Raw genomic sequence first — 26,475 nt, 5'->3', positions numbered from 1 at the left:
CTCTGTGGGTAATCCTACATTTTGAAAGTGTCTCAGTCTTATGACGTCCTCTGTGAAATTGCCCCTTACCTTCATGCCTTCATCTTCAAAAAGATTAAATAAAAATTTGGAGATAAAGGCTGCAGTAACTTGAGTCATTCCCTTTACAAAATTTGTCCTAAAAGAAGCTATCTGTTTCCCTGGGGCTATGGCATAGAAGGATGAACCCCTGACTGCAGCCCAGATGACAAATGTTTAATTAGTGGCAAATGTGTATGAGGATCGGGAGAGGATGCTTATCCTCAGGAAGGAACCTGGTGATGGTTGTGGCTGTCTATATTGGTCACCTCTGCGTGCATTGGGCAGAGACTTTCCTGCTAAGCTGGGTGATGGGAGTTGATTTTGGGAGCATTTATATCTGCTGCCTGATCCAACCAGCCTTTATGAGTCTACAGGCAGCCTACATTAGGTTAGTCTAAGGGACCAGCTAGCTGACCTGCTCAAATACCTCCTGACCTTCACCGTTGGTAAAATGGATGGGTTGATAGGTCCTCCTAGGTAGGTATGAGTGGTCCATAGGGCTCATACCTTGCCAGGGACACCCAGACCCCATCCTTACAAACCTAATGGTTCAACTATATGGAAGTAATGAAGCCACTGAGGAGGGTCCCTCAGAGATGGGGGATAAAAATTTAAAAAAATAAAGTAAAATAAATAATGATGCTATCTTTGCAACCTTGAAGTATAAAACTATGGTCTGTCAGCTCCTATGAAAGGCTGACAGACTCTCTATCTAAACCTCCTGCAGATGCCTATGTAATCTCTGAAGTCCAGCAAAAATTCCACAGAGACATTTTATTCATCTTACCATGGGTTGAGAGCTTTGGACATGACAAGCAAAAAGATTTTCTTCTCTGCTCCTCAGATTCTTCTTCCATTAAACTGTCTATATCATTTACATCAGTGACAGTCCTCCCTTGTGGACAGGATCCTGGGGAACATCCAGAATTCCCTGATTCTGGAGACAAGGAGCTGTGGTTGGCATCATTGTAATGTCTTTTCAGTGGACCTTCAGGATCACAGCATCTGAGATGTCCCTGTGCCATATGACATGACATGACTAAGACTGTCTTTTTTCAAGGAGGAGCTGAGGTAGGCTATTTTGGATGCCCCAAGCTCACTAAAGACTTAAAAAGCAAAAGAGGAAAGAGACACTGACCTTTATGGAAGATCTTGATGTTGATGCCTCCTACATTCGCCGTGCTATTCTTACTGGTGAGCCCTCCACTTTAGAAAAAAAAAACACCTGCAGGTAGTGGAAAAGGTCAAGCATCTAGCAATCTTCTTTTCTCACATCCCTTGCCAAGTCTTAGAAACTGACTTCATATTCTGTTCTATAGCAGCTGTGACTACTCCTCTGGACTGAATGTGGGAGGATACTTCTTTTTAGTTTGCTCCAAGAGGGATAACCATCTCCAGTTACTGTTGGCTTCTGGATGTGGTCTGATATGGCCATATCTCAAAGCTATTTATAGGATCATAGGAGGTTACTAGGTTATTGGCCCTAAGGCCTCTAGAAGCCTAGCCATGTTTTACCATTGTTCCCTTATGGACCAAGATATGTATTCTATGTTTGCATGCAAATCTAAGATCAGCACTGGTTGCCCCTGTCTAAGAGGACATAGGTGAAACCCCAAGTGTAAGTGTACGGTTTCCCATCCCTCCATTGAGGATCTCTGTTTTACATGAATTGGGAGTTTGTTCCAGAGGAGTGGCAACCGCTGGGAGACATATGTCTTTCCAGCATGTCCTGTTAATGTCGCAAACTAGGTTAAGATCCCGAGAGCAAGTGAATCTTGTCCCTTTGGATTTGCGGATGTGCAGCGGCTTCATCAACGCAGGGTCTGAGTCTGCTATGTAGGCCAGGCACAAGTCACCTCTTAGCAGTCTGTATGATACTGAGTAAAGTGATCGGGCTTTCAGTCACGACATGTAGATCATGTGTAATAGGCCCTGAATTTTCTTGGTGAGAAACCCCTGAGGTCTCTCCAGATGCTGCAGATGTCTAGTGAGATACATACAAAAGGGAGCATTGTACTGTATTGTTGGTCTGATGAGAACTGAGTTCAGGGGAGTTATAACCTCCTTAGCTTTGGATGCCATACCCTTGCTTATGAGGTGTGCAATGTAGGAGGCCTTCCTTACTACTGTGGACATCTGATGATCAAAACTAAGGCTACCATCAACTTGTGTTCCTAAATGTGTCACCACTGGGTTTGAACTTAGGGGGTATTATTAATGTAGTAATTAGCAGGGGTTTCTCCTTTGCTGAATGGGATGATAATGCATTGTTTGTGTTTAGTTTGTCTGTGGCTGTGACACTAATCATTTGTCTGTGTAAGCCCATTTTGTAGTATGTTGACATCTTTGGAGGATTCAATGACTGCACCCAGTTTGCAGTCATCAGCAAACTTGGTATGATTTGGATATTCACTGTTAAGAGGTCTGCTTCAAGTCGAGTTTGTCTCAGTAGAACTCCTCAGTCAAGCCCAAGCTGTACTGCTAAATGGGAAAATTGACCCTGCTTGCCTTTTGGAAAGAAAAAAGGGTTTGCTTCTGATTCTTCTACTTAAGAAGGGTTTGGGAGTTTCTGTTCCATTTTTGATCTGAGTATTTTCCCCATGTATGTCTGGTACAGCAAACTGCAGATGATGATCCTGCTTCTACACATGCGTCACTGCACATAATGGACAGCTTTTGGCATGTTATAGTTTGGGAGCCACACTAGGTGTTCTTTTGTCACACTGGTTTGGCACCATTTACAATATGAGGTGATGATATTGGACAGTCATATGTTCCCAGAATATTTACCAAGGTTATGATCATGGTAGTGGATGCCCTGCAAGAAAGGGATCTTTCCATTACTTGAATGACTAACTCCTAGTAGCCATCTCAGGGAGACATCATGGTTGAAGGCCTTTCATTTTTCCTACTGTTGTTGCAGGCTTCCTGAATTACCACAAAACATGAGTATTCTACTTAGTAAGGCAGGGCTGGATACACTTCTGGCCTCAGATGTCAGTCATTCCTCTCTAAGATTATAAGTCTGGCATTCTGAGTGAGGGGTACAGAAGAGGAGAGAGACTTGAACCATTCTGTGTCTGTTGGTCCCCATGGTAGCCATAATCTTTACCATTCCTTTCATCTGCCTTAATATGAGAGTACTTTAGTTGACATGAAGTGTCATTGACATCAGAGTCATTATGACACCTTTAATCTTCTGGTGTCATATCTATGTCACCAGGATCAGGAATGGTATACTGCTGTATCCAAACTCATTGTGAATTTACACTTTCAGTCAATGAAGCACTAATTATCAAGATTAGCTACAGGGGAGTACACTTCATGGGCTCCTCCAATGTGAAGGATGTTTGGGAATCTCAAGAAAAAGGGATGCACATAAACCTTGCTTTAGTTAAGGGGAGTGTTGCTCACCTTCTAGTCTTTGAAATGTCAGTTTAAACCCAAACTCCTTCCTTGCTACAGAGTCAGCCCATGGTATGACAGTTGAAAAAGGGAAAAGGGTGTGACACTATTACACCCTCATGCAGAGAAAAGGTGTAGGTCTAGCTTTGTCTACTCACATCCCAGGGAATGTGAGGTTGCTGGCAGATTCCATCTGCCACACTTGTAGTTGTCATTTGAACTGAAAATCAGAGAGGTTGGCCTAATCAGGGTATTTTTCAGAATGAGATACCTGGAAACTAACCTTTTTACTATAGTATGAGCCAGAGTTACCCCCCCCCCCATTTGATTGGGCCACAAGTTGGCTCCAAGTTTGGACATGGCTGTGTCAGTAAATCCTCTTAGTCTGTTGGGTCATTCTGAAGATATCTCAGAAACAACTGAGGTCACTACAAAGGGGTCCAGTCTTCACATTTATTCTGTTAAGTGTATTATGGATGAAGTTCTTTATTTTCCTAGTATCTTCTCACAACCTACTCATTGATTGGCTGTTGGTTACCATCTGTTTGAATTAGCTCTCATTTATTCCAGTCAGGGTAAAGGTTTCCATCATGTCTATACAGTACAGCCTCATGAATGGCACAACTGTGACCCAGCACAAGCTTTTCAAACAGTCCTCACAGGGGCCCTGTGAAAACCCATCTCATGCTTTCCACTTGAACTATATAACTGACAAGCTAGACCATCCCCTGTTTGAAATAGCTTCTTTGGCAGATCTGAAGTACATCTCATGGAAGAAGCTGGCTTTAGTAGCCATTGTCTGTGACTGGAAGACCTCAGATTTGCAGGTCCTTATTTGTAGGAAGTACTACTTTGTCTTTTTACAAGGATCACATGTTTCTCAGAACTAACCCACTTTTCCTTCCCAACGTGGTTTCAAAGCTACCTTTAAATCAGTCTTTTTCCCTTCCCATTCTCTTTCCAGGACAAAATGCAGCCTTCAGTGTGATCATCACAGGTTTATAGGTAGGTACTAGGTTATCGGCCCTAGGGCCTATACAAGCCTAGCCAAAAAGGCACCCTGGCTTTCACCACCCAAGAAAATTATTTTCCTGTGCCCATTAGACAACCACTTGGAGATATTTTTTTTACATGCAACCAAGCATTCCTTAACTGGTACAAAGGAGATGAAAGGGAAAGTTTCTTTCTAAAGTTTCACATCCACTTCAGATAAAATCAGAGCTGATTTTTGGCAACCAAACCCGTACCGAAACACTAAAGGTGGAGGCGTGTCCATATTCATTAAGGATATCCACACCTCCAGGCTAGTTGCTTAGCATAATGCATCCGAGATTATCCAAGTGCAACTAACTCTGGGCAAGACTGCAGTTCAAATTGTAACTTGCTACAGATCCCCCACCATGCCCCAGGATTCCCACTCCTCATTTCTTGATACACTGGAAAATATTAGGGTACAACCCAACACCCTAATAATGGGCAATTTCAACTACCTCACCATTAACTGGGAAAACTACTCATGTACCAACTGTTTTGCTCAGCATTTTCTGGAATTCATAAATTCCAATGCCCTGGATCAACTTATCCACACCCCCACCAAGGGCATTAATATCCTAGACCTGGTCATTACCAACATGGGCGACCAGTGTTCCACACCAGAGGTCAGTTCTGCCACCTCCCACCACCACCACCACCACTAGTGAAGTTAAAGGCCAGTAGACCACAGGTCTGGCCATCACTGCTTTCTTGACAATGTGTCCACTTCCAACATTTGTGCCATTGACACTTGGTTCACGGTTCTGAAGTGATTGTACACTTCAGAAAGCAAAATATTTTCTTCCTGTCTGACTGTGTGTCCCATACTGACAAAAACAAAGGCAAATTACAAGAAATTGTCTTTGACTCCATCAAGGTCAGTAACTTTTCTAGAAACAGTTATAGATTCAGTGCGGTAATGAAGGTTTTTCCAACTCAGCAAAAGTGAACAGAGATTCCAGAAGTTCTGTTACATCTGTCACTGCAGGACAGTTTGTAAGGGTTTTGGGGTACAGGTCTTTGTGCACTCCCTTTGGCAAAAGTGTACAAAAGAAAAAAAAAAGACACCACAGAAATATTTAGTACCAATCTGAAAATGTACCAGACATTATAATTACTAGCCCATAGGACACAAAGGAGAAGTTCCTAAAGTGGACATATTTTTAAAACCTAGATATAGGAATTAGGTTAGTCTAACTATCCAAAGTTCAAATTCTGACTCCAGCTTCTTTAGCTTATGCTTAGGGATCCCGTTCTATCTGCTTGTTAGTTCAAGGTACCCAGTTTCTGGTCTTAATAGATGATAACACTTCATATCAACCTAAATGAGATGAATGCATAATACATGGCCCTAACAGCTTTGCAATGTAACTTTCAGCCAGTTGATTTTCAAATCACCACTTATGACATTCCAATAACATGAATAAAATGCAATCCAATACCACGCACTCGAGTGGAAACAGGAGCTGATTCTCAGAATTGTAGTTGAAGCAAATCTTCAGTTTATTCACACAACACAGATAAAATCCAACACAATGTATCCGAACACAAATTAATATAACAGATGGTTTAGCGCTTTCATCTGACTAATGCAGATTTCTTCAGAACCATTCTTTACTCAATCTCATCAGTTTAAATATCCAACTTTTTGGCGCCAAAACCTTAATTGGTAAATATATACATATTCCATCAACAGCACTTTCCTCTCCTCATACATAAATATTTGTTTGCAAGCATCTCCTCCAATAAATGAATGACTAACATACATATAATATATATAATATATATAATATATATGATGTATATATAATAAACATATAAAACCTAAGAACATTGTAAAAAATTAATAAAAGACTGTTTACTTGATGTAATTAGTATAACTGTATTTACATTGTACTCATACATAAATCCTAAAAACACGTGTAAAGAAGTACTTATAAAAAATTTTATATATAACATAATGAGATACTAAAAGGGAGAACTATATATGGGATTCCTTACAAAAAACAACAAACAATATTAAAGGGATCAACACTGAGGTGTGTAACCACTTTAAGGACATCCCAAAATCAAAAAAGGCTTTATACTGATGAAATCATTAATGCCAGGGTGTGTGGTTGCATCTAAAAGTATTTGCCATCTACTTTCCAATGCCCCTAATTTAGCTTTCCAGTTACCACTTCCTACCATATTCTCTACTTGATCCAAGATGGCAAACTTGAACTCATGTTTCTTCCCCTTTACTATAATGTGTTTACTCAAGGCATTATTAAGATCGCCTTTTCTCATCTTGTACGTGTGTTCATATATCCTCGTCTTAAACTTTTTTTCTGTTTTACCCACATAATATGCGTCGCACATTATGCAGGTCGCCAAGTACACTATCCCTTGACTGTTACAATTTCCCTTTTTGAATGTACATTTACTATGTATGCTGTTCTTTAATTTTACACAACGCTGTTCATTAATCAGTGGGCATTGTTTACACATCCCACACTTCATTGTGCCCTTGGATTTATCACAATTCCTTATGATTTTGTTATTGTTCCTATTTTCTATCATTCTTTTTATGTTGCAGCTAGTTTTAAATGTGATACTAGGTATTTTTCCTATAATGTTCATGTCTTCCTCTTCAAGATTCAGGGAATGTCAATGTCTGTATAATATTTCCTTAACAACATTGGCAAATGGATTATACATAACTACACATACCCGTCTATTAAAAATTTCCTTTGGTTCTTTTTTCATTTCATTTTGTCCTAATAAAGGTTTATATTTATTTCCCCATTCAGAATTAACATACTTGGTTACATCCGTAACCATTTCCCTAGGATATCCTCTTTCTTCAAATAGCCTTTGTATTGTACTCAATTCTTTAACCATGTACTCTCTAGTGGAAGACATCCTAGCAGCCCTTACACATTGGCCTTTGACTATATTCTTGAACATATGGGGTGGATGACTACTCCCATACTGAATGTAGTCGTTGGAAAATGTAGGTTTTCTGTATAATTGCAAAAAGAATCCTTTATTATCAGAGCCAATGTAAGCATCTAGATATGCTATGCCCTTTTTCTCTATAGTATGGGTAAATTTCAAAAATGTAGTATTATTGATGTAATTAATAAATTCCTGAATACTCTCAGTTTCCCCTTCCATACTATTAATATGTCATCCAAAATCGTGTATACATGGACATGCGTTTGAAGTATTCACTGGTAAATATGAATTGATTCTCCCATTCGAGCATGACCATATTTGCAAATATGGGTGCACAAGATGCACCCATTGCAACTCCCCTAGTCTGTCTAAACGTTTCTCCTAGGAATTCAATGTAGTTATGATCCAAAATAACTTCCATCATGCTCATAATCAATTGAATTTTGTCCCAAGTGCAAGCTGAATATTTTAGCAAGCTCTTACTAAAAAATTCCAGACCAATGTCCCTAGGGATACATGAAAAAAGATCTTTTACATCTATCGTGATGAAAGTAATATCTTCATCCCATATATCATGTTTCAACATATTCAATAAATTCCACGAATCCTTGAGAAGATGCGGGACTTTATCATAAATATGTTTGGTCCAATGGTCCACTACTACTCCCAAATTAAATGTTTTTGACTTGGACCCAGAAATAATAGGTCTGTATGGTGGCTCCTGTACATTTTTATGAATCTTCGGGATCCCTATAATGTGGGCCAATATGGGATATTCATTCCTGACAAAATTATATAGGTCTTCATTAATTCTGTTGTCCAGTAAGTACTCCTCAATAATCAAATCTATCCGTCTATGTCCTATGTTTATCTGATTCCTGGATATGGCCTCATAATTACCTGACTCAAATAGTATGTCATGGATTTTTTGTTGATAGTCACTAGTGTATGTTATCATAATCCCCCCTCCCTTATCGGATTTCATTATTCTAATTTCATTATTAGACATAATATCCGTTAATATTTTCCTTTCTTTCTTGGTTAAATTGTCTTGATACACACATGATGGTTCTACTCCTTTCATAATCCTATTATAAGTCGTATATATATCCCTACTGACTGCTTGTTCATACAAGGTCACCTGAGTGTTATTAGGAGGGATGAATGTACTTTTCTTCACCAACTTTTTTGTATAATCTATCCCAGGTCCATCAGTATCCTTAAAGTGCAAGGCTAAGTTTAGCCTCCGACAAAATAGTTTAACTTCTTTTATTACATCAAATAAATTAAACTTTCCTGTTGGTATATATTTCATCCCTTTACTAAACAAGGTGAACAACTCTTCCTGAATATCTAAACTAGTGTAATTGTATACCATAAATCCTTTAAAATTATATATCTTAGGATTTTTAACTAATATGTTAGTGTCTGTAGGTACAAGACCATGCGCAAAACTGGTCTTGTCACTGTCAGACCCACCACAGTATGTATTGTCTTTTTTCCTATTATTATCAATTAATACCTTTGTTGAAATCTCTTTGGTGCTGGGAAAAATCGTCCTTCTTGAAAATTTGCTTGGCCATCCTGTCTAGAATATCCACGTGTTCTTCCACTATACTCAGGATGGTCATGATTGGTTTCATTCCTACCTTGTGGCCATATATATGCTCTACCTCCCCTATATAATTCTGTATCTCTCTTAATTTTGTTCAATTTCCTATTGTAAATAGTTTTTATTTTGTAACTAGCTGTCTGGAATTGTTTATAATATAGTTCTTGCCATGTATCAAATTCATTTTCCATAGTAATCTCATCATTTAATTCTTCCAACTCTTTAAGTAAATTAGCTATTTTCTCATCATTGTACTTCATCAACATTTTTATATACATGTTTCCAAACACATCAAATAATTTATTAAAATCATTCTTTGCAGTACTATTATATTCAATCCCTAGGGGCAGTTTAAAGAAGCGCAACCCTTTGGGTACAATTTTAATATTAATGCACTTCTCCAAATATAAGTTATCTAATTTTACACTTTTAAATTGTATAAGCTTTTTGCCCATAAGGAAAATTTTGTTTCTCAAACCATTCACCTCTCCATTACTTGCAAAATTATCACATCTATTTTCATTTTGTACATCTGTATCAAACACAAATTCATCATTTAAAAAATTTTGCATTAAATTATTATTATTTTCTCTGCCTTTCTTCAATACATTTCTATCTGATTTTTCTTTATCAAAAGCATCAATGTTAGGGCTAAACACAAAGTCTTTGAACGCTATACCTGTGCTCATTTTAGTGGCGTTCTTTTTAGTCACTTTAGAATACGTTTTATTTTTATCCCATACCTTAGGTTTAGCCCCCAGTCTTTCGGTCTCCTTGCGATGGTGAAAAACGCTAAAGTCAAAAGTAAAATCAGTTTCGGAAAGTAAGTTTTCACCCGTATCCTTAACATCGATGGTAGTCGTTGACCTGCCTGTTTGGGTGATATTATTACAGCCTGGTTGTTGTCCATTTGGTATATCCCCCAAACTGTTTAGTTCTACTCGCTCTGCTAAGAATGGTGGTGTTGTCGTCACATAATTCTCTCGTTGCGGTGAGCTGGTAGAATTACCAGCCTGAATAGAAGTGGTAAGCTTCCCTACCAAGTCCAACAGCTTGTTCACATCCGCCTTCAGCGTCGTCACTTCCGCTCGCAAAGAGGCAAACTCCGCTCCACACAATGAAGTGTCAGCCTGTACTGGATCCGTCATACTGCAACTGATAACCAATATCCGATGTCACCAACCAGAATAAAATGCAATCCAATACCACGCACTCGAGTGGAAACAGGAGCTGATTCTCAGAATTGTAGTTGAAGCAAATCTTCAGTTTATTCACACAACACAGATAAAATCCAACACAATGTATCCGAACACAAATTAATATAACAGATGGTTTAGCGCTTTCATCTGACTAATGCAGATTTCTTCAGAACCATTCTTTACTCAATCTCATCAGTTTAAATATCCAACTTTTTGGCGCCAAAACCTTAATTGGTAAATATATACATATTCCATCAACAGCACTTTCCTCTCCTCATACATAAATATTTGTTTGCAAGCATCTCCTCCAATAAATGAATGACTAACATACATATAATATATATAATATATATAATATATATGATGTATATATAATAAACATATAAAACGGAGAAGTGCATTAATATTAAAATTGTACCCAAAGGGTTGCGCTTCTTTAAACTGCCCCTAGGGATTGAATATAATAGTACTGCAAAGAATGATTTTAATAAATTATTTGATGTGTTTGGAAACATGTATATAAAAATGTTGATGAAGTACAATGATGAGAAAATAGCTAATTTACTTAAAGAGTTGGAAGAATTAAATGATGAGATTACTATGGAAAATGAATTTGATACATGGCAAGAACTATATTATAAACAATTCCAGACAGCTAGTTACAAAATAAAAAATATTTACAATAGGAAATTGAACAAAATTAAGAGAGATACAGAATTATATAGGGGAGGTAGAGCATATATATGGCCACAAGGTAGGAATGAAACCAATCATGACCATCCTGAGTATAGTGGAAGAACACGTGGATATTCTAGACAGGATGGCCAAGCAAATTTTCAAGGAGGACGATTTTTCCCAGCACCAAAGAGATTTCAACAAAGGTATTAATTGATAATAATAGGAAAAAAGACAATACATACTGTGGTGGGTCTGACAGTGACAAGACCAGTTTTGCGCATGGTCTTGTACCTACAGACACTAACATATTAGTTAAAAATCCTAAGATATATAATTTTAAAGGATTTATGGTATACAATTACACTAGTTTAGATATTCAGGAAGAGTTGTTCACCTTGTTTAGTAAAGGGATGAAATATATACCAACAGGAAAGTTTAATTTATTTGATGTAATAAAAGAAGTTAAACTATTTTGTCGGAGGCTAAACTTGGCCTTGCACTTTAAGGATACTGATGGACCTGGGATAGATTATACAAAAAAGTTGGTGAAGAAAAGTACATTCATCCCTCCTAATAACACTCAGGTGACCTTGTATGAACAAGCAGTCAGTAGGGATATATATGCGACTTATAATAGGATTATGAAAGGAGTAGAACCATCATGTGTGTATCAAGACAATTTAACCAAGAAAGAAAGGAAAATATTAACGGATATTATGTCTAATAATGAAATTAGAATAATGAAACCCGATAAGGGAGGGGGGATTATGATAACATACACTAGTGACTATCAACAAAAAATCCATGACATACTATTTGAGTCAGGTAATTATGAGGCCATATCCAGGAATCAGATTAACATAGGACATAGACGGATAGATTTGATTATTGAGAAGTACTTACCGGACAACAGAATTAATGAAGACCTATATAATTTTGTCAGGAATGAATATCCCATATTGGCCCACATTATAGGGATCCCGAAGATTCATAAAAATGTACAGGAGCCACCATACAGACCTATTATTTCTGGGTCCAAGTCAAAAACATTTAATTTGGGAGTAGTAGTGGACCATTGGACCAAACATATTTATGATAAAGTCCCGCATCTTCTCAAGGATTCGTGGAATTTATTGAATATGTTGAAACATGATATATGGGATGAAGATATTACTTTCATCACGATAGATGTAAAAGATCTTTTTTCATGTATCCCTAGGGACATTGGTCTGGAATTTTTTAGTAAGAGCTTGCTAAAATATTCAGCTTGCACTTGGGACAAAATTCAATTGATTATGAGCATGATGGAAGTTATTTTGGATCATAACTACATTGAATTCCTAGGAGAAACGTTTAGACAGACTAGGGGAGTTGCAATGGGTGCATCTTGTGCACCCATATTTGCAAATATGGTCATGCTCGAATGGGAGAATCAATTCATATTTACCAGTGAATACTTCAAACGCATGTCCATGTATACACGATTTTTGGATGACATATTAATAGTATGGAAGGGGGAAACTGAGAGTATTCAGGAATTTATTAATTACATCAATAATACTACGGATTTTTTGAAATTTACCCATACTATAGAGAAAAAGGGCATAGCATATCTAGATGCTTACATTGGCTCTGATAATAAAGGATTCTTTTTGCAATTATACAGAAAACCTACATTTTCCAACGACTACATTCAGTATGGGAGTAGTCATCCACCCCATATGTTCAAGAATATAGTCAAAGGCCAATGTGTAAGGGCTGCTAGGATGTCTTCCACTAGAGAGTACATGGTTAAAGAATTGAGTACAATACAAAGGCTATTTGAAGAAAGAGGATATCCTAGGGAAATGGTTACGGACGTAACCAAGTATGTTAATTCTGAATGGGGAAATAAATATAAACCTTTATTAGGACAAATTGAAATGAAAAAAGAACCAAAGGAAATTTTTAATAGACGGGTATGTGTAGTTATGTATAATCCATTTGCCAATGTTGTTAAGGAAATATTATACAGACATTGGCATTCCCTGAATCTTGAAGAGGAAGACATGAACATTATAGGAAAAATACCTAGTATCACATTTAAAACTAGCTGCAACATAAAAAGAATGATAGAAAATAGGAACAATAACAAAATCATAAGGAATTGTGATAAATCCAAGGGCACAATGAAGTGTGGGATGTGTAAACAATGCCCACTGATTAATGAACAGCGTTGTGTAAAATTAAAGAACAGCATACATAGTAAATGTACATTCAAAAAGGGAAATTGTAACAGTCAAGGGATAGTGTACTTGGCGACCTGCATAATGTGCGACGCATATTATGTGGGTAAAACAGAAAAAAAGTTTAAGACGAGGATATATGAACACACGTACAAGATGAAAAAAGGCGATCTTAATAATGCCTTGAGTAAACACATTATAGTAAAGGGGAAGAAACATGAGTTCAAGTTTGCCATCTTGGATCAAGTAGAGAATATGGTAGGAAGTGGTAACTGGAAAGCTAAATTAGGGGCATTGGAAAGTAGATGGCAAATACTTTTAGATGCAACCACACACCCTGGCATTAATGATTTCATCAGTATAAAGCCTTTTTGATTTTGGGATGTCCTTAAAGTGGTTACACACCTCAGTGTTGATCCCTTTAATATTGTTTGTTGTTTTTTGTAAGGAATCCCATATATAGTTCTCCCTTTTAGTATCTCATTATGTTATATATAAAATTTTTATAAGTACTTCTTTACACGTGTTTTTAGGATTTATGTATGAGTACAATGTAAATACAGTTATACTAATTACATCAAGTAAACAGTCTTTTATTAATTTTTTACAATGTTCTTAGGTTTTATATGTTTATTATATATACATCATATATATTATATATATTATATATATTATATGTATGTTAGTCATTCATTTATTGGAGGAGATGCTTGCAAACAAATATTTATGTATGAGGAGAGGAAAGTGCTGTTGATGGAATATGTATATATTTACCAATTAAGGTTTTGGCGCCAAAAAGTTGGATATTTAAGCTGATGAGATTGAGTAAAGAATGGTTCTGAAGAAATCTGCATTAGTCAGATGAAAGCGCTAAACCATCTGTTATATTAATTTGTGTTCGGATACATTGTGTTGGATTTTATCTGTGTTGTGTGAATAAACTGAAGATTTGCTTCAACTACAATTCTGAGAATCAGCTCCTGTTTCCACTCGAGTGCGTGGTATTGGATTGCATTTTATTCTGGTTGGTGACATCGGATATTGGTTATCAATTCCAATAACATGGTTTATAAACAAGCAAGAAAGAACCAAATCAAGTTTGCAAAGAAACAATTTGTATTTGGAAATGAGCTATACAACATACTCTTCAACTCCTAGCCGTTCATGTTCCAGGCGTATAAAATCATTTTGTAGCTGATATGAGCAGCAGAATGATTTCAGCTGATGACTGGAAACTGAATTCAAGAATTTTTCAATGAAGTACTCAGATGTGAAACCATCCAAAAGTGGATCTGTTTTTCCAGTTGCAATAGTAGTCAGTTCATGGCCTTTAACTCCTTTATGCTTAACAAGGCAGATTGCAATATAGATTTTTTTTCCCTTACAATGGACTTATAACTTGATGTATACCCTCCCTCCACTTCTGTTAATTCAAAATACTTTAAAAGCAAAACAAGAAAATGGCAGCCTTTATTATTATTATTATTATTATTATGAATAATAATAATTATAATAATGATGTCTGGGTTGAGACAACCTTGATATTCACTGATAATCATCAGATTTCACTTCCACTATGACCATTACTTCTGCTGAAGTCCTTATTAATCCAACAGCAAGACAAAATCAGCATGGAAAACCCACAAGCAGATGTCACATGCTTATACCCACTACTGGGAGTTGCTGAGCTTACCTTCACCCAGACTACAGGCTATTCCTCCTATACACATTGTAATTGATGATGTCTTTGAAGACATTTCTTTACACCCAGCTTCTCTACCTCCTGCTTATATGAAACTGGACAGATTTTACAGAGTGCTTGAATCTCACAAGAACTTCAATAAAAATCCTAAGGCTGACCCTTCTGTAGGCTCCATTGAAGCCACAAAATGTGTACCTAATGGACCAACCAGAAATCCTTTACCCAATGAGAGGGAAAGTAGATTAAGTAAGAGATCTGGGAAGAAAACGAATACCTCTGCCACCATGGCAGTGAGAGCTTTGAATTGTCAATTCCATATGCTAAAGTACATTGAATCTCTTCAGGACAAAAATTGCGGATAGAATCTTATCTAAGGAAATCCAGGAGACAGCCTAAGAAGCTTTTCAAGTTTCCAAAACATTCCCCAAAATGTGGCAATGATGCCTAAGATACATCTTGTACAGCAGCTGCAACATGAAGCCTTAGATACATCTTGTACAACAGCTGCAACAGGTTCTGTTTTCTGCAGACATTCACGGCTCGGGACACAGCCCTTGTCAGATCAGGTAAAGGCTGAACTGCTGAATGCTCCATTAGACAAAGAATTTCTTTTTGGCCCTCCAGCTGAATATTTTTTTGAGAAGCTGGATAAAAAATAAAAGCAAATCAAAACATGTAAAGAATTTGACCTATCTCTGACCCCAAGGTACAGTAAGGATTACCCTTCTAAACCCTGGCTTTTTACACTTAGACAAGGCAGTGGGAGGCCTCCCTGTGAAAAAAAGACCAAGACAATCCAGGCTATTCCAACCAGAACAATCACACAGAGCAGGGAGCCCCAAAGAACCCATCCACCACATGGAACAACTGTGACTATCTTCTATCCCAGTCTTCCTCACCCCTTCTCACATGCCCTTCCAAGACAGTGTCAGAAAGACTCTTCCTCTTCCCTAAATCTATGGAAATCCATCACGAGGAGCCAATGGGTTCTCAACATCATAGAGAAGGGGTACTGTATCCAGTTCAGAGAAATACCACCCTTCTTTAGCATTCCAAAACCACCAAAAGGGCAAGAAAGACTCTTACCACCCATCCTTGGGGAGCTACTTCACCAAGGATCCATCCAGACTGTCCCTTTAGGACAACTGGGAGAGAGCTTCTACTCAAGGATATTTCTAGTTCCAAGAAATGAGGGCACATCAAGGACAATCTTGGACCTCTCAAAGCTAAACAGTTTTCTCAACATTCCAAAATTCAAAATGCTTATGTTGTAACATCTACTGCCAGTGATCTTCCAAGATTCCTCTATGGTCACTCTGGACCTAAAAGATGCCTACATCCATGTTCCCATAGCAGACAGTTGCAGAAAGTACCTATAATTCATAGCAACAGGTTCCCACTTCATGTTCTGTGATTTATCATTTGGGCTAGCTACTGCGTCCAGGGTTTACAGAAAATGTCTAGCTCGTCTGATGACACACTGTATCGACATCAGTGACCCTAGACCTTTCAGCTCACCATAGAGTGCTTTCAGATGGTAGATCTCACTTTAAATCTTCAAAAATCTCAAACTCTTCCTCAATCAAGGATCCTCTTTCTGGGAGCCCTCATAGATTCCATTCCTTTCCCAAGACAAGAAAGCTTTCTTGACAGGCTATTGGGCCAGTCTGCTTCCAAAGTAGTTCATCACTACGAGAGAATTCCGGAGGATACTGGGGTACCTGGCATCCTGCATTTTCATGATCCCACTTTTAAAATTACATATGAGGAAACTTTAGTGGTTCCTGAAAAATGTGTGGGTACAGCATTCCCAGCTCTTGGAAACGTTACTGCCTCTCCTTCCATGCCTGAAAAAGAAGCTCCTGTCATGGAAGAACACCGTACAGAGGACCCCAGAGACAAATTTCTCTTTGACAGAAGTAGACAACATCATCACGACAGACAGTTCAGACATTCCCTGAATGTGAAGAGTATTTGATCACTTCGGCAGAGAAAGTTGCACATAAATCAGAAGGATCTACTAGCAATCTACCTGGCCATAAAAGCATTTCAACAGAACTTAAGCCCAGTGATCCTATAAATGTGCACCAACAGCACCACACTGAAGTAGTATATAAACAAGCAAGGAGGATATCTGTCTTATCCCCTGTGCAACCTTTCCAGGAAAATTTGGATGTAGTTTCAAGAAATAAGGCTAAACTTCATAGCTTTTTTTATTCCAGCTCAGAACAATACCCTGGCAGATTGTCTAAGGAGGGTTCTTCTAGATCCCAGTGAAGGAATGCTGGAGAGAGGTCTTACTGGACCTAATCATACAGTGGGGTGATCCTCTCATTAGATCATTTTGCCTCTTACAACAACAAGCAGCTACAGAAGTTCTGCTCCAGAAAACAGCAGCCAGAAACGTGGAAAATAGATGCATTCTCTTTCACAGGGACAAACTGGCTCTTGTATATATTCCTGCCCTAATCCCTTATCTCCAGGGTACTAATGAAAATTAGGGCAGACAGACATAGCAGAATCCTCATTGTCCCCTTCTGGCTGAGGCAACATTTGTTCTCCCTCCTCCTGACATGCAGTGAAGGGAAATTCCATACCCTACCACAGGAAGTAGATCTCCTCAGCCAAGCCAGATCAGTCTTCTATCTCATCCCAGCCAACCTCCAGTTAACAGAATGGAAGACTGGATTTTGACATCAAGGACTGCATCTTATCCCAAGGATGTGCTTTCCATTCTAAGGGAAGCAAGGAAGCCGTATACCAGGAAATTATCACTGGCAAAATAGAAACGTTTTTTCCACCTAGTGTTACAGCAAAACTACTAACCCTTCTCAGACAGACATTAACTCAGTTTTGCAGTACTTAACAGACCCCTTTAGACAAGGGCTTTCCTATTCCAGCATTAAGGTGCACACATCTACCCTGTCAGTCTGCCTACACAGTACCCTGCCTATCTTCTTGCACTCCCACTTGAAACTTTTTCTAAAAGGGGTGATTCACTTGTGAGCACGCAGAAGAAACCCTTTTTTAGCATTGGATTTAAATTATGTGGTAGAAAAACTCACGTTGACCCCTTTTGAACCTGCTGCCACTGCGTCTCTAAAAAATGCTGACATGGGAGATCACTTTTCTTACAGCTGTTACTTCACTTAGGAGAGTTTCTGAGCTGCAAGCCCTTATGTGTAAAGAACCTTTCACTGTCTTCCACAGGTATAATGCCACCCTCAGAGCAAACACATCTTTTATGCCTAAGGTGATAGCAGAAGTTACTTTAATTCAGGCTATCCACTTAGCAGTCTTCTTTCCAAATCCACAGAACAGAGCAAGTCTCCACTCACTGTATGTGCACAGGCAGATCAGGTACTGTCTAGACAGGACAAAAAATGCTAACAGAACAGAGCAAAGCAATTACTGGTGGCTTTTGCAGAAGGTAAACAAGGCAAGCCTGTCTCCAAACCCACAATTTCAAAATGGATAGCTAATTGCATTAAGTTTTTTTATTCACACCATGGAAAAGATTTACCCTGGCATATTAAAGCCCACACAGACAGGAGTGGAACAACTACCATGGCTTTCCTCAAAGTAGTCCCTACCCAGCCTATCCTAGAGGCAGTCACATGGAACTCAGTGCACACCTTTACAAAACACTAAAACCTAGGTAATGTCTCCAGAGCTAGAGCAGGTTTTGCTTCTGCCATTCTGCTGAATCTTATCTCCTAGTGTTATACAGATGACCCCCCCCCCCACCTACCTTTAAGCTTTGGGAGTCCTCCCCAGAATCAGTACTGCAACACTAACTATGAAGAACATAGTACTGTTGTGTCCCACTTATCAAAATTGTAGATGTTCAACTAGATCAGTGTTGCAGTATATACCTCCACCCTCCAAGCCCTCTGTCTGCCGACCACTTGACTTCCCTTTATTGGGTGCAAGGAGTAAAAGTTTTTTTTTCCCTCTGCAGATAGTCCTCTTTTTTACATCATCCCTCCTCTGCCGCTTATGTTTTTCCTTTCTTTTGACATAAATTTAGGCAACCTGAGAGGTTGTGTTGTCCTCAGGCATCAGACTGCCTGTTCACAGCTTAGCAGAACCTGAAGATGGTGCAGATGGACACCCTTCATCGGCTAGAGATCATGTAAAGACTCAAAGTCTGGCCAGTCATGGCCTTCTCCATGGCAAAGAAGAGCCCAAGAATAAGTGCTGCAAAACTGATCTACTCGAACATCTCCAATTATGGTAAGTGGAACACAACCGTGCTTTATTTATTCAGATTTCTTACTATCACATTATTACTTGTTTTGCTTTTATAATGCTATTTAATTGCTTTAAAGGACAGTAACATACTACACTTACAAGTCCTTATAAGGACCATATGGAAGCCTCACCAGCTAATGTTCAAAGGAATGTTGGTGTAAGATAAACAGTGGTACTCTTAGGGACTCAGGCAGAACTGAACAATAGCTGTCAACTTAAAAGTAACTCTTTAATGCCCACCTTGCTTCATTTCTTTTTGAGAATTTATGATACTGTTTAAATCTAATGTCATTTAATTTTATCACCTTTCATTTTTCTCCTTTGTCTAGGAGTGGGATACGGCATGATGGTGGTCTCAACTTACATTGGTATTTATTACAATGTTGTCATTTGCATTGCTTTCTACTACTTCTTCCTTTCTATGACCAACCTTCTGCCGTGGACCTATTGTGGCAACACGTGGAACACAAATGACTGTGCTGGTGTCTTAGATGCACACAACAGTTCTAGCAATCTGTCACGAGTATCAGCAAACATGTCAGACTGGCTAAATCACAGCATGAAGAGGACTAGTCCCAGCGAAGAATACTGGAAGTAAGACTTTGTTTTATTTAAATCATTTCTGCTATCCATTGTTTTGTGTGTCATAAGACCTTTCTGCTCATGTACCATCTTTAGCCATAATTTACAGAGTTCATCATTAGATTCTATAATTAATTTTTTGTTTGTGCTGCTATTGGTTTGGCCGTGCATTCCCCCGTGCATAGGACGTTGTTTGGACTATTCTATAATTAATACCATTACTGGTCTGACGTTTTTACATTCTTGTGTCTCACTTCAGTTATGCATAGTCAGTGTTCATTTAACTAGGCTATGCATAATTTCTGCAGGCCGTGAAGATGCTTAACTTGATGGAACCATTTAGTGTATCATTCACATACTTTTGACTATACGGTGAATTTGCAGAGCGGAAATGTGAGATGTCTTAGATAACAGGAGCTGAATGAAAAGAGGAAGCAATAGAGAAGATCCAGCATTCCAAAGGCTTACATTTTTGGAATAGTAAACTGTAATTTCTTTTTGGTGTTTTGTCCAAGTGATATCTTATAGAAAGTGTATGGTAGCCGTCATGTTTACTGAAAATTTTTCTTCAGTGCCTAGACTTCCTGTCATTTGTTTAATCAACTTCAGTATGCCTCTTTACACTGGAGTGGAGGAATTTCTTTATTAACAATAGATATGTCATCTTTGAAAAATACTGCCTAGTCCAAAATGCAGGTAACCGATATAGTCACATGACCATTTGGGGTAAGAAGGAAGATTTACTGCATTATTGCTACTTCATAACAGTAGGTCTGAAGAAAGACAATGGGTAAAAGGCACTCTGTGCTATGCTGAAATCCGATAAGATTTTCAGAATATTCCATGAATTCCTATGGATGCTTGGCATGATAAATTGCTATGCAGTACTAGAACTTGTACACAATAGGGAAATATCATGTCAACCTTTAGTTTAAAAAATTGCATAAAGATAATGCTACACTGAAAAACACTTCCTCTGAATTATTAAATTTCCATTCAGGTATCTACAAAGTTATACTGAAATGTAGTTTTAAGTATAACTTTCCAGCATATTAGTGGCTGTGAGGTTTGCAAAGCAAAATTGCTAGTTGAAGCAAAATGGTTACTCTTTTTGTTGAGCAACAGCAGCGTCAGTTATTCAGCAGGAAAACTAGTATTTTGTCAGTGTATTTTTATCAGCTATGTTTAACCTTTTTATTGTTGGTAATAATTTATCTCAGCTCTTACAGCAAAGGGCAAAATTGCATGCACTGAAGTATTTCAGTTTTTCTGGACTTTTGTTTACTGTTAAAGTTGCAAAAGGCATAATTTTAAAATAAAAATTCCAACCAACAGAAAACAAACAATTATTTAATTATTACAATTAGTGTAGTAGTGAAATTATTCCAAAATGTAATAAAATAATAATAATCCTACAAGTGAAATAGCTCTTCAAATTAATATAAGCTATGAAAATTCCACCCAAAAGTGAGATACAAGCTGTGCTGTAAGAGCTGACATGGGTTTCTCTAGTTTTTCACAACAACCAGTATCACTGCTTACCAAATGATTTCTAATGCCTAAAGATTTCTAATAATCTAACTGGTGGTAATCAGTGGTAGAAAAAATTGGTCTTCAGTGTAAATTTTCTCTTACAGGAGACTAGATAAATTTTGGTAAGTGTTAACAGTACATAATGCCCACATTAGCAATCTTTCCTCTTTTGAATTTATATTATATGGATCATGTTGGGAGTGGGATAGTTAATAATAAGAAAATGCTACTTCAGGCAGAAGACAAGATATATTAGTGTCAAATATCAGGGACAAACAAAATATATTTCTTTTTGTGGTGGAATATGGGAGGCTTTGTGTGTGAAAGCAAATGGCAGCTACATGATAATATTAAAAGATCACTGCAGATTTTCAGTGAGCGGTAGTGTGTGCACATGAGAGTAACAGTCAAAAACATTACTGTAACCATTATCTCTTAATCCTTTGCCCCTGTCAGATATACAGGAGGTACACAATTACCTGTTATATTTGGTACTGGATGTGAAAAGGCAGACTGTGTGTAAAAGCAAATGGCTTTTACAGGATCACTGTTAAGCAATCATTGATACTGTTTTAGGGAGGGGCAGTCGATATGGCTGACACCACCAAATTAAAATGCATTATTGTAGCCCTTACTTTTTAATTTGATCACAGTCAGATATCGAAGGCATATGCAGTCAGAAAGTGTCTGTCTTTGGAGGTGTGGAGGATGCATTTGAAGACAAGTGACATTATATTTACTTGTTCCCTGTTAAATGATCATAGATGTGGCTTCTCAGGAGGGCACACTGTGTGTGCCCGACAGCAATAGGTTGAAAATTATTACTGTGGCTATTATTTCCATCATTCTGATCTCTCTTAAATGTGATATATGTATACAGATAGAAATTGCCCTACCCATCATTGAGACTGTGGAGGTAGTTTTATATACATCTGGCAGTGAGAGCCTGACATGTTGCATTATATTCAGCTTTCATTGCAGGTAGGTGTATGACTTCTGTTCACTCTCAAGGTAAATTATTTGGCGTTCATGTCTTGAACACATAGCTGGGTATGATCAGAGATCTGCTCATAGTCCTATATATTTCTGTTGAGCAGGAAAGTGTTCTGTCTCTGGATTTATGCTTGCCTCCCTCAAAGTTAAACTCCTGTTTAGTAATACATATCACATATACATTTATGTATGAGTCCACCATATAAGTATATTCTATACCTGAGAGTCATGGCATATTTTAAGAAAAAAATGCTAAAAAATTTCACATTGTTTTGAATATATTGTCTTATATTGTTAGGTGTGACTAATATTCCTACTTAGCCATTTGGCCTGTTTTTTGACATTCAGTTTACTACAGATGTACATATTCAGTTTTTTTTTTTTTCAAGCTGACAAATATAGTATGTAGCTGGTATAAGCTAAATGATATTGTTGATATTAAGTGTTACAACAGGAATTTTGCAGTTTTGTCCCATATCAAACAGTCAGCGTCTAAGATGGCCTCAGCAACTTTAGGAGGAGAACACAGCAAAATCAATTTCTTCTGTATTAGTAAGGCACAATATAGCTGATACTAAATTATTTTAAATTTTATTTAAACTTCAGGAGGCAGCTGCTCTTTTATTTCTGAAGCTAAGGGTACCATCTAAGGACATTTTATGGATGATTATCCCATCAGTAGTCACAGAGTTTTTCATTTGAATATGTCAGTGACTTTTGGAGATAGGGAGCAGAAGTAATGAGAACAAATGACCACTGGCACCTCTGTGGGCACAGTCCTGATGAAATGATTGGTAATAAGAGTGGTTATATAACTTTCACTGCTAATCTTAGAACACTTGATTCAAACTTTAACAGTAAACACCGGAAAAAGGTTTTGAAAATGTATCCTTAATTTACTATTTTGAGGCATACAATAGATCCTTTTGACCATGTTAAGTGATTTTTTTTTTTTGGCTTGATAGGTTAGTGAACTACACCAAAATTGACGCTTTCAGCCAAAGCAAAGGTACTAGTAACATGATAGATTTTTAAATTTTGAATTAAGCAAAACATCACTAGAATATATACTGGTATTGGTTTAAAACTATACAGCAGCTGATGACTAGAGTTTAGCAGTTATTTTTATTATCGAACATAGCAAACAAATTATATTTTTAGTTCACTCCCTTTGCTGATCATTTAGCCTGTCCCTTCTAGCAGCCCAGTGGACCCATTTTTTTATTTCATGCCAAGAGCCTTATGACCCATTAATTTCCTGAAGTAAAAGTCAAGAAAATGTGAGTAGGTGTTGTCATCTGTATGTTAGGGGTGGGGTTATTGGGTTCAGCCCTATACCTCTGCACTTGCTAGTTGACATTCATGTGATAGGAGTGCATTGGGCCTTTGCAGTGGCCATCCATACCACCACAAGTGATGCAATCAGCAGGCCCTCCCCCATAGATAAGCACATGTTTGTGATCGCTGGTGTGTACTAAAGCAATATCCGACGACGTGGTATGGTATATTGAAGATTTACTCATGGTTGGCAACCGTTGGTAAATCTTCAGTATACCACAACCATGGAGTCAGTTATTGCTATTATACAATGACATTATTTAAGACAAGAAATACTTACTTTTCTTAAATAATGTCTTTTTATAACGGCGGATTACTGTTCTTCTGCCGGTTGTGGTATACTGCTTCTTCGTTTTGATGTACTGCGCGTGCGTATGGGACTTGCGTTCCCATGCATACCCAGTACATCGATGCTTTGAAACGGAAGCAATGGAGAAAAGAAAGTCTCCATTGCCCCGTTTTCGCTCTCTTTTTTTTTTTAATTATTAAAAAAAAAGGCTTTGGGGCACTTTATACCAATGGAAAAAAGTCCAGGCGACCGGACCTTTTTCCGTTGGTATATTGTGGGATTTACAATGGGCATGCTGGTTGGGCTGGAACAATCAGCATGCACGTTTTCGAATAGTAATAGGGAGTCATTGTATAATAAGATATTCTAACATGAAAAGTACATCTCAAACTGTCCCAGTTGCCAAAGAGGTGCATCAGCATAATACTCCTCACCTTTGGTAGGTCTATCGCGTGCCTGAACCACTAATCAAGCTAAGGCACTTGGCTAATAGTCATGGCTGTATCCCTCTGCACCATGATGCTGGCAAAGTATACTGCATTTATAGCAAAAGCATCTGCTACCTTCAGGAATGCATTCATTCATACACTTATACTAAAATAATAGTCAGTTAACTGAAAACAGTGAATACAACCTCATTATGACAAGGTTAAGCCATATATACTTGTTCAGGTATCCATAGTTGTCCAAAATAAAGTTTGAAAATATCAACTATCAGTATAAAGGCTATGATTGGAGACATGATGGAATTCTAAAGCATGTGGTAATTTCATTGTGGGGGTATCATGCACTTACCTGTGGCATTTGTCAAAACTAAAGGGAGTCAAGTCCTTATTTGCAAAAGGAATGAAGTTACAATTGGATGGAATCAAAACATAGAATATGCATTATTGTACTTTAGGTTGGTACTAGATATACAGAGATTACATACTCCAGATTGTGTTAGCTAGAGGTGTAGGTGTTTTTGATGATATGAACCACAATAACAATTAACAATACATCCACCCTAATTAAATGTATTCCTTTCACACTGCATCCTTCCCAAAAATAAAGCATTTTCTGGGAAGAGGGCTTCACCCCCTCACATGAGTTATCAGAATGCTGATATAAGAATATAACAGAACATTTTGTATATTAAGATAGTCAAGTATGTCAATGTTACTTCTAAAGAGAAAGCAATGGGCGGCACAGTGGTGCAGCGGTTAACGTTGTTGCCTCACAGCAAGAGGTTCTCTGGTTCAATTCTCGGCTGGGGTGCCTTCTGTGTGGAGTTTGCATGTTTTCCCTGTGTTCGCGTGGGTTTCCTCCGGGTACTCCGGTTTCCTCCCACATTCCAAAGACATGCATCTGGAGCATTTCTCCACGGGCCTCCACTGAAAACAGGCTCTGTTGAACCTAGTCAGACATTCCCAGTCAACAAATCTTAAATAAAATAAAAATGGAAGGCACTGTGGTAAGCACAAAGCACATGTATATGACTGTTCCTGCTTTGTATGTGTCTGAGGCTGGTTATTTTGCTAACACCCAGAATGAAGCCGACATTTAAAGACAAAGTATTCATCTTTAGCAATTCACTTTGTAGCTGGTGTTATTCTAAGGAGATCCGAGTATGTGTCAACTTAGGATAAGATGGCTGGTAAGTGTTCCTGTTTTGCTAGAAATGGTCTGCACCTCTGTTACCACAGCTTTCACATTCTGGCTGAAGCTTTTGCTGTCCTCAGCTCTGTTCATTTGCTGAACACACTAACCTAATCTGGAATATATTAAGGTGTCTCTGGTTTTAGAACTCTGTACATGGCCATTTTCCATTGGTTGTACTATGTTTTTTTTCCCATCACGTGCTTTACAGCCTGAGATAAAGCAACTTGTGAATTGAGCAAGACCTATATTTTCAGTTACTTCTGTGTCCAGAATTGTTAGAATCTCTCTCTGTCTCTCTAAATATATGTGTGTGTGTGTGTGTGTGTGTGTGTGTGTGTGTGTGTGTGTGTGTGTGTGTGTGTATGTGTGTGTGTGTGTGTGTGTGTGTGTGTGTGTGTGTGTGTGTGTGTGTGTGTGTATGTGTATATATATATATATATATATATATATATATATATATATATATATATATATATATATAAAACGAGAGAGATCATAGGATTACAGGTTAGTACTAGGCTAGCTGTTCTTGCAGGCCATTTTAAGACTAGCCAATTTTTCCAAAGGTGAGAAAACCCTGTATCTTGTGTCTGTGAGGTAAACACCTTAACCATTATGCCAACTCCCAACCCAGTATGTGTGTACTTGTGTGTGTTTGATATATATATATATATATATATATATATATATATATATTTTTTTTTTTTTTTTTAAAGCACATATTTGTGTATAAAATATAAAGTCTGCCATTAAGTTGATTTTACTGATGTATGTAATTTAACTTTGTTCTTCAGGTACAAAGTACTCAATGTCTCTAATGACATCGGAAATTTTGGAGAAGTACGTCTGCCTCTTCTAGGCTGCCTTGCTACTTCCTGGCTTATTGTATTTCTCTGCCTCATCAAAGGAGTAAAGTCATCAGGAAAAGTAAGTATTACTGTTCCTCACAATAAATGCACTCTTATATGATCAGGTAAACTGCATTATCTAAG

General features: G+C 37.8%; 1 protein-coding gene across 4 annotated transcripts in view; it reads left to right on the top strand.

The window, feature by feature from the left end:
• The window catches only part of SLC6A9 (solute carrier family 6 member 9), a 1,267,030-nt gene that overhangs the window by 1,057,485 nt on the left and 183,070 nt on the right, over nucleotides 1–26,475 (top strand). For all 4 annotated transcript variants that reach the window (XM_044085361.1, XM_044085363.1, XM_044085360.1 and 1 more), the window contains 2 exons: nucleotides 19,437–19,701; nucleotides 26,278–26,410. In XM_044085361.1, coding sequence (XP_043941296.1) covers nucleotides 19,437–19,701; nucleotides 26,278–26,410 — 398 coding nt within the window. The remainder of the gene's footprint in view (nucleotides 1–19,436; nucleotides 19,702–26,277; nucleotides 26,411–26,475) is intronic.

The sequence above is a fragment of the Protopterus annectens genome, chromosome 10.part0 (genome assembly GCF_019279795.1).
Source record: "Protopterus annectens isolate FY-2018-M chromosome 10.part0, PAN1.0, whole genome shotgun sequence".
NCBI lineage: Eukaryota > Metazoa > Chordata > Ceratodontiformes > Protopteridae > Protopterus > Protopterus annectens.
The sequence above is the reverse complement of the archived record's forward strand: the minus strand, read 5'-3'. Positions and strand labels throughout refer to the sequence as shown.